The 15,984-nt window shown below is 36.0% G+C and overlaps 3 protein-coding genes across 5 annotated transcripts in view; 2 read left to right on the top strand and 1 right to left on the bottom strand.

Moving 5' to 3' along the window:
• Positions 1–240: 240 nt before the first annotated feature.
• On the top strand, positions 241–3,298 carry LOC110377634 (small ribosomal subunit protein eS7). Of its 2 annotated transcripts, none has more exons than XM_021336579.3 (5): positions 241–390; positions 767–928; positions 1,554–1,738; positions 2,445–2,592; positions 3,183–3,298. In XM_021336579.3, exons 1-5 carry the CDS (start codon positions 340–342, stop codon positions 3,258–3,260), a joined length of 624 nt encoding a protein of 207 aa, XP_021192254.1. In that variant the 5' UTR covers positions 241–339; the 3' UTR covers positions 3,261–3,298. The 2 variants fall into 2 exon arrangements, with proteins under 2 accessions (XP_021192254.1, XP_021192255.1); XM_021336580.3 differs by having other exon boundaries at positions 373–515.
• Positions 3,299–3,786: 488 nt separating this feature from the next.
• Positions 3,787–6,089, bottom strand: LOC110377641 (divergent protein kinase domain 2A). Its single transcript, XM_021336594.3, has 3 exons — positions 5,332–6,089; positions 4,826–5,007; positions 3,787–4,650 (listed from the first exon to the last, which is right to left on the bottom strand). Exons 1-3 carry the CDS (start codon positions 5,938–5,940, stop codon positions 4,212–4,214), a joined length of 1,230 nt encoding a protein of 409 aa, XP_021192269.3. The 5' UTR covers positions 5,941–6,089; the 3' UTR covers positions 3,787–4,211.
• A 278-nt stretch (positions 6,090–6,367) lies between these two features.
• The window catches only part of LOC110377623 (uncharacterized protein), a 29,234-nt gene continuing 19,617 nt past the window's right edge, over positions 6,368–15,984 (top strand). The window contains exon 1 of one of the 2 annotated variants that reach the window (XM_049845970.2): positions 6,368–6,636. In XM_049845970.2, the coding sequence (XP_049701927.2) occupies positions 6,579–6,636 (58 nt within the window). In that variant the 5' untranslated portion in view covers positions 6,368–6,578. Of the gene's footprint in view, positions 6,637–15,175; positions 15,574–15,984 lie in introns of those variants that run through there. The other variant, XM_049845969.2, reaches the window with a different exon arrangement.

Raw genomic sequence — 15,984 nt, 5'->3', positions numbered from 1 at the left:
TGAATTAAATATAGCAGTTTATATAGCGAATATGTGCCTATGTTGTAATAAAGACAATAATAACGAAAATTAGGGATCTCAATTATCTAATATGCTTGCTTGAGTACTTACTGCAAAATCTAGTGAGTTTTAAATAAATGAATGATATACGTAGGTACCTCTACATACACACGGTGTAATTTTACATTATCTAAATTGCGAAATATAAATCAAAGAATAATTGAACCCACAGCAATGAGTACTGATTTAACGTTATAACGTATTTTTATCTTTTACAATTACTATCGAGATTTATATTACGTTCATTTTTATTATAAATATTGGTAGATTTCAGTTTGTATGCTGACAACACCACGTGTCTATCTCTTTCTCTCCCGTATAGTTCTCAAGGTAGCTGTCCTTATGATTTTTTGGATAAATTTTATGAATTTAAGCCTTTTCCTACATAAATAATTAGTGTTTCTATTTCTTTATTGCACAAGTAATATATTTAGGACAATAATTCGTTGTTAACGGTAAAGATTACTTAGATATTTTGTGGTGACAAATCCGCTCCCTCGGTGTCCAACGTTGTTTTGGTTTCTAAAAGTGTAATTTTGATAAGATTGCTGTTGTATTAAAAGAACATGCCTAAATACTAGGCGCATGTGCAATTGTGGCTGAGTTTTGAAGTGAAAGATTGTTAGAAAAGTTGTAATCGTGATCTGAAATTTCCTAACCTATAAGTTCGGAGTGGTGTTCTGTATGTGGTGTTTGTACGTTGCAGATGAGTACTAAGATCATCAAGGCGAGCGCTGCTGAGCCCGATGTCTTCGAGACATCGATCTCACAGGCCCTGGTCGAGTTGGAGACCAACTCGGACCTGAAGGCGCAACTTAGGGAGCTGTACATTACAAAGGCTAAGGAAATTGAACTGCACAACAAGAAGGTAAGAAATAAAACCATTTACAATAGCTCTACAATAATTATTATCAATTTACCCGGTAATACTCACTTAAAATTGGTTTTTATTGGACCAAATGTCAAAATAGTCCATGTGTATTTGGCAAAACACTTTTGCAAAAAATGGTACCTATTGGTAACCTCTGTCAAAGCGAATGGTGTACCTTTCACGCCTAAAAGTTAATTGAATAACCAACCAGGTTATTGATTTTCTGAAATATGGTACTGGTACTCCAAATTGGTACATCAGAATCCTGCAATAAGGCCACAATATGGTACCTATCCAAGGGGCATCAAAAAATTTGTTGTTCTGAAAACCTTTTGTGCAGGCTACTGTTGTAAATGTTATGATTGCCTATAAAACATTTGAGAGATGTGGGTAGAAGAATTCAGCAGTTTATATTTACAATGTCCATAAGATGCCACTCACTCCATCTGAATAATAGATTGGCAATTTGCCAACAAAATATTACTTTCACTTGTAAACTACAACTTATCCAATAAGTATATTACAAGATGTTATACACTTAGAAACTACCTACACCTCTTACCTCCAACAGTAAAAGATGTTGATTGTACATAAAAACTCAAAAAAACATTTTTCATTCCAGTCGATCATCATCTACGTGCCCATGCCCAAGCTGAAGGCATTCCAGAAGATCCAGATCAGGCTGGTGCGTGAGTTGGAAAAGAAATTCAGCGGCAAACACGTTGTGTTCATCGGAGACCGCAAGATCCTGCCCAAGCCCAGCCATAAGACACGCGTAGCCAACAAACAAAAGAGGCCCAGATCCAGGTATGATTCTTTTATTGGTATATTGTTTGGAATATAAAATTACATACATGATGAATGGGACATAGGACAATCTCTCAGATCAGGCCCCAAAGATTGCATTGTTGATCTGTCTACAGCGGCAAATACTAAATCTGATGAATGCGCTACATAATAAATAAATAATAGCTTGGTGTAATTCTTCAAATATGCATACAATACTGAGTAACAATGTCAGAAAGTCAATTAAATCTATGTTTGTTTAGTGCACTTTTTACTGTACCGAATGATGGATCTGAATTGTTTTGTGAGTTATAGTAATCAATTTGTGAAATGATGCCTATTGAACTTATACACTGTTAGTTTATTCATTACATTTTATGGATGTATTATTGCATTATTGTGATTTGCCTACCACAGCAGTTTATTATAATGAACAGCTTCCACCATTAGTTTAGCTATATCCTTTTTACTACTTCATGAAACAAGATAAAAATATAGTTACTGATGTGCTTTATCTTAAAATAGCCACAATTATTTACTAGCAATAACCAATGTACCTAAATATCGAGGTAAGACTAAGCTCACCGCCCGTAAGACGACCCACTGACCAACTTTTCTTATAAGCTTTAAGATGTTATACTTATCAATGTCAAAGTCAAAGGTTTTTTAATGGTCATATTTATATACCTGTAATACCAAAAATAACTATAAACTATTTTGTTTTCAGGACACTGACGTCAGTATACGACGCCATCCTGGAGGACCTGGTGTTCCCCGCAGAGATTGTGGGCAAGCGCATCCGGATCAAGCTCGACGGCTCCCAGCTGATCAAGGTGCACCTCGACAAGAACCAGCAGACCACTATTGAACATAAGGTGAGATGTCACAAATACTAGAGAAGGAATTTCTACATTTGTAACAGGCTATACTTTATCTGACTATGGGAAGTAGTCCCCACTGAATGTGGGTAAAACTGAGGCAAAACGGCTAGTCTCAAACAAGTGCTAAAACAGTTCTTTTTTGTAACATAGGGAAATTGCCCCTCTCTTATATTCTCTGTTGGAATCTTAATGTAGTGAGGAATGGGGAATCATTGTCGCCACGTTAATTGATACGTCATATGTCGCTCAATCCAGCTGCAGTCTCTCATATTCTATGAGCAATAATATATAAACTTTGAAGTGTATTTCTTTTGTGGATACACGCACCCGCCTTTAAAACTGAATACTACCGTCCGCGCAAACTCGGATGTGCCCGCGACCGATGTTTTGGAGAGCGGAATGTGTCGTGCGTGCGTCAAGCTTGTTTAAACCGAGCGCACACGTGAAAACTCGCCATTTTGATACTGTCCTAAACTCGTACGTTGTTCCTGAATAGTTTTGCTTGGATAACTTATTCAAACTAAATAGATCTTCTCTTATTTAAAAAATTTCATAGACTCACCCAATGTTTTGTTTGTTCTCAGGTGGACACCTTCCAGTCTGTATACAAGAAGCTGACGGGGCGCGAAGTTACCTTTGAATTCCCAGAACCCTACTTGTAAACTTAGGAATATGACTTTACAATAAATCTAAAAAAATATTTTAACGTTTTATTTACACAAAAATCTATAATACGTCGGGTCGTGAAGTAGTTCTGTCAAGTCGGCTGCTTTTCGAAACTGTTATCCCCGCCTGAATGTTTTATATAAGCACATGCGGCTAGTTTACCAAGTGCAATAAGACCCAGTTGCAGTAGAAGTAAAATGGTTTAACTATAACGATAACCAAACCATAACAAGTCGTGTACCTACTTGCCGCCCATTTGTGCCGATTGAACGGTTTTTGATGACATCCTGGTATGGGATCTCACAGAACCCGGATCGAGGTATTAATTTAGGAGTCGCAAATAGGTTATTGTACTGTGACGTTTTTGCTATACTCTTATATTTGCTTCTTGCCAAATTGTATAATTCTGATAGCACGTCTTGGGAAAATAGACACCACAACTCTGATGGTGAATATTTAGTTGCTGGTCAGCCGAAAGGGAGAGAATAAAAACGCCTTTACGCTTAACTAAATTTGGAATATATTTCACAACCAATTAAAACATGTCACAAAACGAAATTACACGAGGTATATCACAGATTTAAAATACAATCTTGGTGGTAGGTACTTAAAAACTCATACATTATAAGATCTATGTACTATGGAATATAGTTTAAAAATGAGCATTTTATTATGATAAATAACATCATAATTAAAGCAATTCAGCAGGTTTCAAAAACATGTTCTTCATAATATAAATCATAGAGCAAACTTAAAAATTTTCTTTACTATTTGGACATAGCATTAGTTTCAGCCTACAATATTTTATTTCTTTTATTGCTTGATAGAGTACTTTTTTTTGCAAGCAATAACATATTTTTGAGTACAAAACATTACAGGGACGCAACACAACTCCAAATCAACTTTAAATTGCAATCAGTGCCGAACCAGAGACCTAAATGTGTTTATCACCTAACGCCTGCTCTAAGGCCTATAATATTCTCGTCCATCAACATATCATCAATTACATGTTGCAACTTAGTTATAGTTCTAAATCTATCTTCGCCATTCAAGCATTCTTTCAATAACCTGTCCAAATGGGGCCGGGAAGCGTTTACGGCTTTAGGTAGAGGATACAGGAACGGGTCTTCATCTCCAATTAGAATGTAGCATGCAGCCCATAAGTTGTGGTCACTTAGATGGTGCTTACACATGCTGTGTATGGAAAATATGAAGCCTGGGCCCGGTATGTCTCTGGCGTACCGTTGATACCAGTCAGGCAGGTCGGATCTAGGAGAAATGTGCTTGTCTAAGACCACTATGTCTTCAAGATCAATGAAAGTGATGTCATCCTTTTCATTAGCCACTATATTGTCGAGGGACCAGTCCATGAGATAGAAACGGTACCTGTAACATAAGGGTACATGTATAACTATACAAATAAGGGAAGACCTGGGGGGAGTACAAAAAGAAGTAGTTAAAGGAGTGTAAAGGGGAGAACATAAGGGGGCACAAGGGCAGTATATAAGGAAATACATAAACAAGTATATGTATAAAGGGAGCACATAAGGGAACTACCAACCTGTCATGTTTAAAAGTAAAGTCCATGGCAGCATCAAGTATTTTCTTAGCAAACTTCAGCTTTCGGTGCCAAGGTACATGAGTGAGTGATGCGAGAGGTTCACCCTCATACGCCACAACCTCCACTCGGCCACAAACACCTCCATATGCTGGTATGGGCCAACCATGGGATCTTTGTAGAACCTAGAATTTTTAGAGATGTTGATTAAATGTAATAGATGAAGACTGTGGTTTAAGCCATCACATTAAAAATCTAGCCATTTCTCAAGGTTTCAACTGTGTCCAAGTCCTATTTCCTGTACGAGGATTTTAAAAATTGGTTCATTAGATCCAAAGATTGCATTGACCAATTTTTTATACTCAGAAAGTGTTAATAAATACAACTAAGAATTTTAAAACAGTAGTACTCAGCTGTATCTGGTTGAACACAGTTGGGAAACGGCTAGGGAGAACTAACTAGTGTAATGAATAGGAATTTGTTTTTATTGCTTATGTGTTTATATTTACCTGAAATATAATAGGCTCTGGATTAATGCTCAACATCGTCCAAATGTTTACAATATCAACCTGATCCTTCTTACTGTTTAACACAGGTAGTATGAAGTCAAACAAGCTGTATGCATACGGACACATCACCAGCCCCTTCCGAGGCCTCGTATCCGGCTTAGACAAGTTATACTCCACAAGTTTGATCAACTTATCATCAATATTGGAAACATTCAATAAATGCATTGGCTTACAGTTCCGTTTTAAGTGGAAATTTTTACACAACTGCTGATCAAATGCCTTCCACTCTGAATTGTGAGCTAGCTTCTTCATAACCACCCGCCGGTTAGACTTTGTGTAACCATAAAATATGTTTTTGGTATTAAACATGCTTGACCAAGTATTGGACTCAATGATAACTTGGTTGGAGTAAAGTTCGGGACAGACAGACACTCCGAAGCAAGCCGGACACCGGTTCAGGTCAGTCATCGTCATCACTCTGGGTACCTTCAAGTCACCAAACAGAATAACTGAAATGTAAAAAGATATGGTAAACGCTATGACCATTAGGGACACCCTTTTGAAAAATCGTCGTCGTAGCAACATTTTTTCGTAAATTTTGTCATTCATGGTTAAAGGTAGTATTAGGAATTAAGTTCGAATTTGTGGAACCATTTTAGAGACTTTGTTCCTATTTCTTAATATATTTATAATATTGTTCAGATTTTTTTGCAGTAAACAAAACAAAGTCTGTCAGTCAATATTTTGATTTTGACATTGTTTGTTTTTTTTTTATTATGATGGAGTGGAGAACATTAAATTAATCTGCAGAGGAGGTCGAGATTGGGAGGAGCAATCAATAAAATAATAATAAATAATATTACTTGGTTTCTAAATACATATAAAATTATGTGAAGAAATATGTTAATTCATTAGTAATTTAGGAAGTGCCGCGGCCGCCCTTGTTGACCATTGTATCAAACCGCAATCCTCGTCTGTGTCAGTTTCTGAACGATTTCAAAGCTGTGTCACGTGTGTCACTGATGCAATCTGTCATGTCACAGCAAACTGTCAAATCAAATTGCTTTAGCAATTTCGCGAATCGCTGACGATTCAATGAAAAAATAAAGCAAAACAAAGCGTAATTCGATAATTGATGGCGCGTAAAGTATTTCGTAACTGAACCATTATTATTTTCATGTCAAGTTTAACTTCATTGTACGTGATAGTATTGTGTTTACCTAATCTGTGATCAGCTGTTTTTAAAAATGGGGTTTATTTCTTATTTTATGGATAATTACACGGCCAGTATATACGATATAATCGGTGAGTGGTGTTTTTATATTGACCTTGTACTTTATCGATTATAATTGCTACCTACTGTACTTCCATGCCTTTTTGTATTCATCTTTCTCATGGTTTTTATAAAGTTCATATAGGTCTTGTGTTGAGAGTTTAATACGTAAAACCGCTATTATATGAACATCTGACTACTACAGCAATTGTCGAGATAACCATCTGACCACTAAGCTTACCTACAGCTTATTAGTATTGTTCAAACCATTATGATAATTTGATTTCGCATACTACTAAGTTGTTTCATGACTTTGTTACTTAGGTTTTTTTTGACTTAGGTTTCATTATGAAGCTATAATTTTTCCATCATACATACTCTTTGTTCAGGTCTCACTGATCTGTTTCTATTCATGCCCCTTTCTATTTACTTTATGGCCTAAGCTGTATCAATGGATTTGACGTCTGTGATGCAATGTGCCACTATTTTTATGCAATCTACTGACTTATATGGTTATATTATGTTATGAGGATAAAAGCAAGAAGGTGATGATAATTATATATCATTATCATCATCTTCTCCTTCTATACCTTTCTATCCCACCCAGGCCCCTCTTCTCCACTGGGCACTATGGGCAAGTGCCCAGGGCCCCGCGATCGAATGGGGCCCCCTAGTTCCTGCCAGATTACCAAATGATAACCGATATTTAGGTATTACCGAAAAACATTAATGAAAAATCTGATAATGTGATCGGCACTGCTTACTTAAATTGGTTTTGTCGCGGCCCATGATTCTCCTCTAAATAGTGTTTAATTATGAAAAAGCGATGTTTTAAAACACGTGGGTACAATATTATAATATCTAAACGATAGGACGCTTTACACTAAAATACCGAAACTCTTAACATTGCCATCAATCATCAGTATAGCCCATTTAGAGCAGGTGAAAATTTTATCAAATTTTAATACGCAGTTTTTCAAAAATGTTTTGGTCTAACAAAAAGGTAAAGGAGGCGTCACTGAGAGGGGTGCCAGTCCGGCTGTCATGGATTACTTAAATTAATTCCCCAAAATTATTAAAAAAAATCCGCTCGCTTCGCTCGCGGTTTTTTAATACTTTAGTAGTTAGTAGGTTGATTCATTCTGCGCTTACTCTTTGAGTCCTCAGTCTAACAAAAAGTTAAAGCACTGAAGTAGCAAAAACAACTGACGCTCTACGCTGACGATTTCTAAGCTGGAGGTGGAGGACTTTTGTGTCCCAAAACTCAAAAAATTCGCGCTCGCTACGCTCGCGGCTTCTTCTGTTTACAGTGGTTTTTTTCACACTTGTTTGGGTACTTTTGTGTCCCAAATTTAAAAATTTCGCGCTCGCTGCGCTCGCGGCTTTTTTCCCTTTGCACTGCTTTTTTTAAGTCATGTCTAGTTTCTTTACGTCCTAAACACAAAAATTACGGGCTCGCTTCGCTAGCGCTTAAGTTTGCAGTGATCTGTCTCCGGCTTTATGTTAAACCTAGCAAAAAGCACCATGAATGATTTCTACACAATTTTTGAGTACTTTACTTTTGAAATTTAGTCCGTGATTATATTTTGTCGTTTTTTTGGGGGGTGCTCAATAGGTAGTCCGCCCGGGTACCACCCGATGCTACGCCGCCACTGCAAATGTACAAAATTCAAATTTAGAATACACTCTCACGCATGCTTGGCTAACCCTTTTGATGATAGAAACATACTATAATCATTAAAACCCTTTGAAATACAGTGTAAATAATAGTGTTTTCTGAAGGTCATAGGGGCCCCATGATCCTAATGTGCCCAGGGCCTCAAATAGTTTAAAGACGGCCCTGATCCCACCTCATCTCTCAAGGAACTCTTTTTGCAGCCATACATTCACTTACTTTATCCATTTTTCACATAGTATAGCAATCCAAATTTTAATATGAAAAAGTACAGTCTTATTATCAGTCATTCAGCCTCCCTTTTACCTATTTGAATGTTGTTACCTTAATACCTTTAACAACACAATAAACTTATTCCGTCTTACCACAAAAACTTTTAAACGTCAGTTTATGCCTTGTCTAAAAAAATGTCAAATTATGACGTTGACATATGGTTCATTTTGCAGCCAAAATTTTATTAGACAAGTGTAAAACAGGGTTTAAAGTTTTTGTAGTAAGGCCCATTATTTTTAGCTCCTACTATAACTAACTAATACACTAAAGTTTTATACATACTATAAAAAATACAAATAAACAACCAATATTTATAAAAAAGCTTAAAAATATAAATCTCTGCAAACATGTTTATCTATGACGAGTTATCATTTTGCATATCTACATCGTATGATGGCACACAAAGATAAAACCGTTTGTTAGTATTTTATTCATTGTTGATGGTAATAAAAGGCATTGAATGGGCTTTCCCACACTTTTTATAAATAAGTATAATAATAACTTTTTGGTATACCAGCATGCAGTTTCACCCTCGTCTCGAGGGAATTACTGCCCATGGGTGGATAAAAAACTAGCCTATGTTATTCTGATAAAGCTATATTACAGCAACATTTCATTTAATTCTAGCCAGTAGTTTTAGCATGAAAGAGGAATTCATACAAACTTTTTAGGATTATAGCACTCAGTTATTGCCATAAAATAAGTACTAACTAATTCAGCTTTGAATATAGATAAAGAATGTTTTAAACACATTCTTGTATTCCTACCTCAAAATAAAAACTTTCAAGATCAGTGGCAAAGCAAATATTTTTAGAGTCTTATGGGCCTGACAGGTTTTTTAAATACGTACGCCACAAACATGGTTGTTTTTAAGAAAATTATACCTAACTTGGTACATGAATTAATTAATATTTATATTATAAACGGAAAAGTTTCATGATTGAAGTTTAATGGCAAAGCAAACATATTTACAGTCAAGAGCCTCAGCCTTGTACATAGGCCAAACAATTTTTTTGACATGTATAGTATACTGTACAACTTAAAAACATGGTTATATTGAGTCATTTATACCTAACTTGGTACATAAATAAATATTAATTTCTAGAATGCATTGAAAAACGCAGTGACTGGACTTTGCAGTCTCATTAAGGAAAGAAACAAAGGCTATTATTAGCATAATTAAATGTCCCACTGTTGTTTTATTTATTATGTTTTCAATTACTGTTAATTCACAATGTGGCAAATGCTATACCTAGCTATGATATAGATATGCCTCATGATCCCAAAAATATTAAATGAAATAAATAATTACAAAATAAAATGCAACTAGGTACCTTGAAAATTCAGTTAAATGCGATTAAAGATACATCCTGGGATTGGCCGGAACGATCAGGCCGAATCCTAGAAATAACGTTATCTGCGCCTGCCTAATTAGGCGTTGTACCCAGAGGATCCCCCCGTGAGTTATAGGGTTCATTGTTACTAAGTACCGAATGACCGCGTAGTGGTAACGGGCGTACCTTATCCCAATTTGTTCTCTGTCAACATCTAAGTACTTTTTTCCATAATGCAAATGGAAGACCTCCAAAAGTACAGCCTTCACTACTTCCTAGTTCAAAGTTAATTCTAACGAGATCTGTAAAATTCCATTTACGTTGGTATCTAATCTTCAGCGTAGATCATAAACAACAACAATAATAATTGGTCACGGTATACGTCGGTACATGCGTAAGTTAAAGCAGCCCATGGAATCACGTAGAAAATGGTAGTCGCACTGCCATTTCTAGGGTTCCGTACCCAAAGAGAAAAACGGGACCCTATTACCTAGGTATTAAAATTTCGCTGTCCCTCTGTCTGTCTTTCCGGCCGTTTGTCACTAGGCTGTATCTCATGCACTGTGGTAGATAGACAGTAGAACTTTTCACAGATTATGTATTATTGTTACCGCTTTAACAAAAAGCATTGAAATCTAAAATGACATAAATATTTTAGGGGGTTTCCATACAACAAACGCGTTTTTTTTGTCAGTTTTATAGATAATGCTACAAAGCCCTTTGAGCGTGAGTCCCAAACGCGCTTGACAGTTTTTTTATGTGACTTGACTACATAATTATGCAATAAGAGACGCGATGCTCCTCAGAAGATTGATTTTGTGCTAAAAGCAGCCAACTTAATTACGTTTCGGCCTTGACTGATGGGTGGGTCAAGGATGTAGTCTTGTTCTGTTGAGGTAAAATATTATAGGTAGGTATGCCGGTACATTTTATATTTAAATAGAAATTCTTCGTTAAAAGTAAAATAGAACCCTTTGTTTGTGTACTTTTGTATTAAACCTTATTAAGGTTGTTTAAGTAGCTCATTTTTGGTGGGAAATCATCATAAGACCACTATGGGTGCAGCGTGTCAGACTCTTACTGACTAAAACCCACCATGTTCCTTCTGGAACCCTTTGTGTACTAGGGCCGCGGTAACTCTTTCGAACAATCCCGCATCACCGGCAAGACCAATCCCGCAGCTAGTTTTAGTAGCTGCAGAATACTTTTGAAATTAATCGAATTGGTAGTTTAATGCAGATATTACGATATCAGTATTTCGAAGCAGATAGCTATTTTAGTTTTTACTTATGCTATAGTTTAGTTTATGCTATAACTATTTCGAAAAAACCGGCAGCCCCGGTTCTGAAGTCAAGTTTTGTATAACTTTCATTCTCATAGTTCGGTTATAAACTTATTCTGGGAAGAACTTCTGCTCGTACCCAGATAAAATATGTTTCTCGGGAAAAGTATAGCTTTCCTATAGTGAAAGAATTATGCCAAAACAAAATAATGTTTCGTCTTTATTAAATTACTAGCCGTTTTCCTGCGGTTTCACCCGCGTGCCGTGGTGACTACTGCCCGTACCGGGATAAAATATAGCCTATGTTACTCTTGGATAATGTAGCTTTCGAATGGTGAAATAATTTTTAAAAACTGTCCAGTAGTTTTTGAGCCTATTCATTGCAACCAAACAAACAAACAAACAAACAAACAAAATTTTCCTCTTTATAATACATATTAGTATAGATAGTGTAGAAGTAGATATATTCGCAGATAGATTCGCAGCTACACAGTTAACGCAATGTCTTCCTATTTGCATACGAAGAAAATGATCTAGCAATCTTGTCCACACAAGGTCTTAAGGCGGAATTACATCATCAACGTATACTATTCGCCAAATTGCACAAAAACTATGAACCAACGGATTTCTTCATCTCGAAGAAATATCAGTAGTTGATCAAACATCCTGATTTTTTAATTAAGGCTGTTTTATTTATGACGATATTCATATGACTGTCTTGTAGACCTAGTAGGTGACCGATTGAATTCGGATGGGTCAAATTCAGAATCTGTGCTCTCCCTTACCGCACTCAATATCACTGCGCTAAGTTATCTCGTGACTGACGAAATACATAGAGCATGGAGGATCCTTTCTTCTCCCGAATACAATTTCAAGAAAATAAACTTTTTGCCTGAAAGAAATGAGGTAACAATCATTGATACCATATCATCTGATTGCCGTCCACTGCTGAACGTAGGCTTCCCTTAACGAACGCCAACCATCCCAGTCGGGGCAGCCCGCATCTATCCATTTCCCGCTACCTTCTTCAAATCGTCAGTGTAAATTACTTAGTCCCAAAAAAATATTGCTTTAAAGCGGGTGCGAAGGGTAAATAAGATGAACAAACAACAGGTTACAAAGTCCAATATTTATTTGTAGATATCGCTTCATATTAAATTCAGGTCAGGGGATTTCCAGTCCATATTTAATTTATGACTAAAATGCCTTAAGGCGGATACCACTAAAAGGCCTAAATTTTTTTCAAGAAACCTTTGAATTGAAAGAACTTTCGGAGAAAAAAAGGCTGTGAAAGGAGATTGGGCAAGAATGTATGAAGTTTGGTCCAAATGTCCACCACAAACGAGACCTATATAATTAAATAGTCCACTTAATTTAGAGTAACTTTTACTAAGAAAGTAAAAAAAAAACAATGCCAAAAAAAAGTTATAGCCAAAAATGTATTCTTAATTTTCGGTACTTTTTGTATGTTATCAGAATTATTTTTTATTTTATTCCACTTCCATTTCCGCACTTTATCTAAAACTAAAATGAGTAAGACACATTTGCATATAAACAACCCAGTGTTTGCCCGATGGATACACGAATCACTAACCAATTGAGGCGCCAGAAGTGCTTGAATATACTCAGCGGTGCCTGGATCTAAGAAAGAAAGTTCGATGTAACTGGTGGGGTCTTCTCTCTAATAATGAACAATTCTATTTTGTCAGAAGTTACAGAAAGTAACTTCGGACTTCAAGATGACCGACAGACAGTCACGTAGGTTAAGCTGTCAACTTGACGCATAACGTCCTCTGACTTACTTGACCATGTAAGTTCTATGACGCACTCATTAACTGTAATATTGACAGTAAATAACTTGGAACACATTTTGTATTTGTCTTAGAGATAGGTAATTACTATTTTCGTAGTAGTGTGATTCATAGATTTTGTTCGGTTAACCCTCAATTTGTTTACTGCGATTAGGAATTTAAGTAGCTTCCCTAATAGAGATGGTCTATTTGTAGAAGGAATCGATTTCTATAACTAAGCAAGAAAACTTGAACCAGGAAAACTTGGTGCATTTTCTAGGCTAAGAACTGCTTTGTGAAAGTTTTTTATTTTCGCCCCGACCATGGAATCCAACCCGAGACACCCGTGCATCGGAGAGCACGTAAATGTCGGTCCTGCGTCTGATCTCTTTCCGGTCATGTCGGATGGTCGTCCCATCGGGTTATGAGAAGGAAGGAATAGAGAGTGCACTGCGTAGCTGGCTCATCTCCTTATAAAAGAACAGCCGCTGTGGCCGATAATCGGCTAGGAGGACATCATCACCATTGGTGCATTTTTGTATTTGATACCTATGGTAACTACGACACATCACAATATTTACTTATGAGCGTAGTAAATGAGCATGTAAACAATGTAAAACAGGTGCAGTTTTGTTTTTCTGTTACAATAACACCTCGTAACATATTCTGCATTAAAATTATAATAATTGACGCATTTATGTGTTAATTTTAAAGTTAATTTATACCTACTCAATTATTTTCAGAATGTAAACACACATTTAGTTTCTGTTATTTGTTTTTTTTTTTGACGTTCAGTCCGAAAATTTTGTCTATGGCTAACCCTAAACCGCGCGGTTTGCAAACTTTTTGGCAACAATCAATCTGTTACCGTTCCTCCTTTAGTTATTTCATTTACGCATTTTTCAGATCTATAATATTTTAATGTGCCATCCAAAAAAAAGAACCTCAGGGACGGACCTCAGGGGAAGATGCTTGTAGTTTTTTTTTAGGAAATTCGCTGAAAAAAAAAACTACAATCATCTTCCTCATTTAATTAATATAACGAAAATGTTCACACTAAATACGCATGTACGCAATGACCGCTTTCTCAAGTGAAGGTCGCCCGTTCAATTCCCGCGTCGGAATAAAATCTTCACACTGTCACTGCGTGTTCTGAAACGAAGACGTTGCTGTAAAACTTTTCCGTCAAGTTATTTCAGTAAACGCAAATAATGTTGTTTTTGAGAAAAACTGATTACAAGTCTCAAATAATAAAACAATTGCTATTAAAATGTCTAGAGAAAAGACAACGGGACGAAGTGTTTTTTTATTTCTTACTAGCTGTTTTCCGCGGTTTCACTCGCGTCCCGTGAGACTGCGCAAACCAGGATAAGATTAGCGTAACTCGAGAAGAGTGTAGCTTTCCGACATTGAAAAACTTTTTCAAATCGGTTCAATATTTTCATAGTCTTCAGGGGTATAAATAAACAAACAAACAAAAAAATGTTTCTTCTAAATTATATGTATTAGTATAAATAGATGTTTCAAAGAGACTGGAATAGCGGTCTTTGCTATTATCTCGCTATGATAGGAAAAACGTTATTTTCTCATACTTATTTTTTTGCAATATTCATTGTTTCTTTATTTACGTCACCGCAAACGTCAGTTACAACTAAGTGGTCGTTATGCCGAAATGCGTCTCTTGAATTTGATCTTGATCATTGTATGCCGTGGATGGCGGTTTTATTGGCCCATTGTTCAGTTACATTTATAATATTTAAACCTTGACATTTGAACTGTTTTTGATGCGTTTTCTTTCAGTCTCCTTCTGCAAAAAGTTTCTTTTTGCAATCTGCAGAAAGGTGAAATTGACAGATCAATGAATCAATAACAGCGGAAAACTAATTTAACAGTCACTGCAGTAAATACAATTTTATTTGTTTATATTATACCTATATACCTACTTTAATTCGCTACGTGCAATTTCAGCTCGCAAGCAATTTTATAAGAAGTTTTATGTTCTATAATAACCATAACCTGCTTCGTCAATGAAAGTAATCAATAAGCCATCAATGAACCTTCTTAGTGTGTCCAACACCGGCCCATGCGCAGGAGCGAAAAAACCTGACATTTGCAGCCAGTCGGCGGGAACGAGTCGGGAGCAACGGGTTTCTCCGACAAAAATAAAAAATAAATTAATTAAAATACCCAAGTGCTCTCTAAATATAAAATAATATAAACATATCAGCTTGTCTATCTTGGACTTATTAGATAGATAATAATATTGTGCTAGGGTCAGCACTCGGTGCTTTCATTCCAATATCATTCTTAGTCGAGACATCGCGTCAATCATACGCGTCAATTTATTTTTTTAATTATATTTTTTTTCGTGAAGCATGCGACCTCTGTATGCAAATTAAGTATCGATCGGTCGGCGGGTTATCGGTGCAATCGTTTTATTTATTTTTAAGAAAAAAGATAAGGGTTCCGAAAGATGGTGAAGAATCAGTGTGATGCGCGGCCAGTGAAAGCTTACATCATGAGTGATTTGCTGAAGAAATTTGACCACGACACGAGGAACGATGTCGTCCAAATTGCTGTTGCGATCGCTGGATTCTACTTGGGGATGTTTTGCTGTATGTATTTCATTTATTTCTATTTTTTGTGTGAAGTGACAATTTATTTTCAAGTTACTACTGTTCTAGTTTTTTTTTTATATTATGTATTTCATGCTGAATGAATTTTATGCAATTTTATTTATACAAAAAATATGTTTACACAACTTTTTAGACAGTACGTACTGAGGTAAACCCATAGTGTTATTTGAGAAAACCACAACCTACAGCCTTGGCCAAAAGTATTGAGCACCCATGACATCTTTCAGTTTTATGCGAAGTATCAAATATAAATAAAACAAAACGATTTTTTTATTAGTAATTTACTATTTATTAATTGAAAATTAATATTTTGTGGGTCCACCCTTTGCCTTAATTACAGCAGAAATTATTTTTGGAAAACAGCTAATAAGATTTTTACAGTCTTCAGCA

This window comes from Helicoverpa armigera, chromosome 25, assembly GCF_030705265.1.
Source record: "Helicoverpa armigera isolate CAAS_96S chromosome 25, ASM3070526v1, whole genome shotgun sequence".
NCBI lineage: Eukaryota > Metazoa > Arthropoda > Insecta > Lepidoptera > Noctuidae > Helicoverpa > Helicoverpa armigera.
The sequence above is the reverse complement of the archived record's forward strand: the minus strand, read 5'-3'. Positions and strand labels throughout refer to the sequence as shown.

What these genes read in the sequence shown, in the direction of transcription:
- LOC110377634 (XM_021336579.3), top strand. Translation starts at nt 340, where the DNA reads ATGCTGACAACACCACGTGTCTATCTCTTTCTCTCCCGTATAGTTCTC. An exon ending in TCTCCCGTATAGTTCTCAAG is followed by an intron (nt 391 to 766) that starts GTAGCTGTCCTT and finishes TGTACGTTGCAG; the next exon opens with ATGAGTACTAAGATCATCAA. An exon ending in CAAAAGAGGCCCAGATCCAG is followed by an intron (nt 1,739 to 2,444) that starts GTATGATTCTTT and finishes TTTTGTTTTCAG; the next exon opens with GACACTGACGTCAGTATACG.
- LOC110377641 (XM_021336594.3), bottom strand. Translation starts at nt 5,940, where the DNA reads ATGAATGACAAAATTTACGAAAAAATGTTGCTACGACGACGATTTTTC. An exon ending in CAGAGCCTATTATATTTCAG is followed by an intron (nt 5,008 to 5,331) that starts GTAAATATAAAC and finishes TAAAAATTCTAG; the next exon opens with GTTCTACAAAGATCCCATGG. An exon ending in TTTACTTTTAAACATGACAG is followed by an intron (nt 4,651 to 4,825) that starts GTTGGTAGTTCC and finishes CTTATGTTACAG; the next exon opens with GTACCGTTTCTATCTCATGG.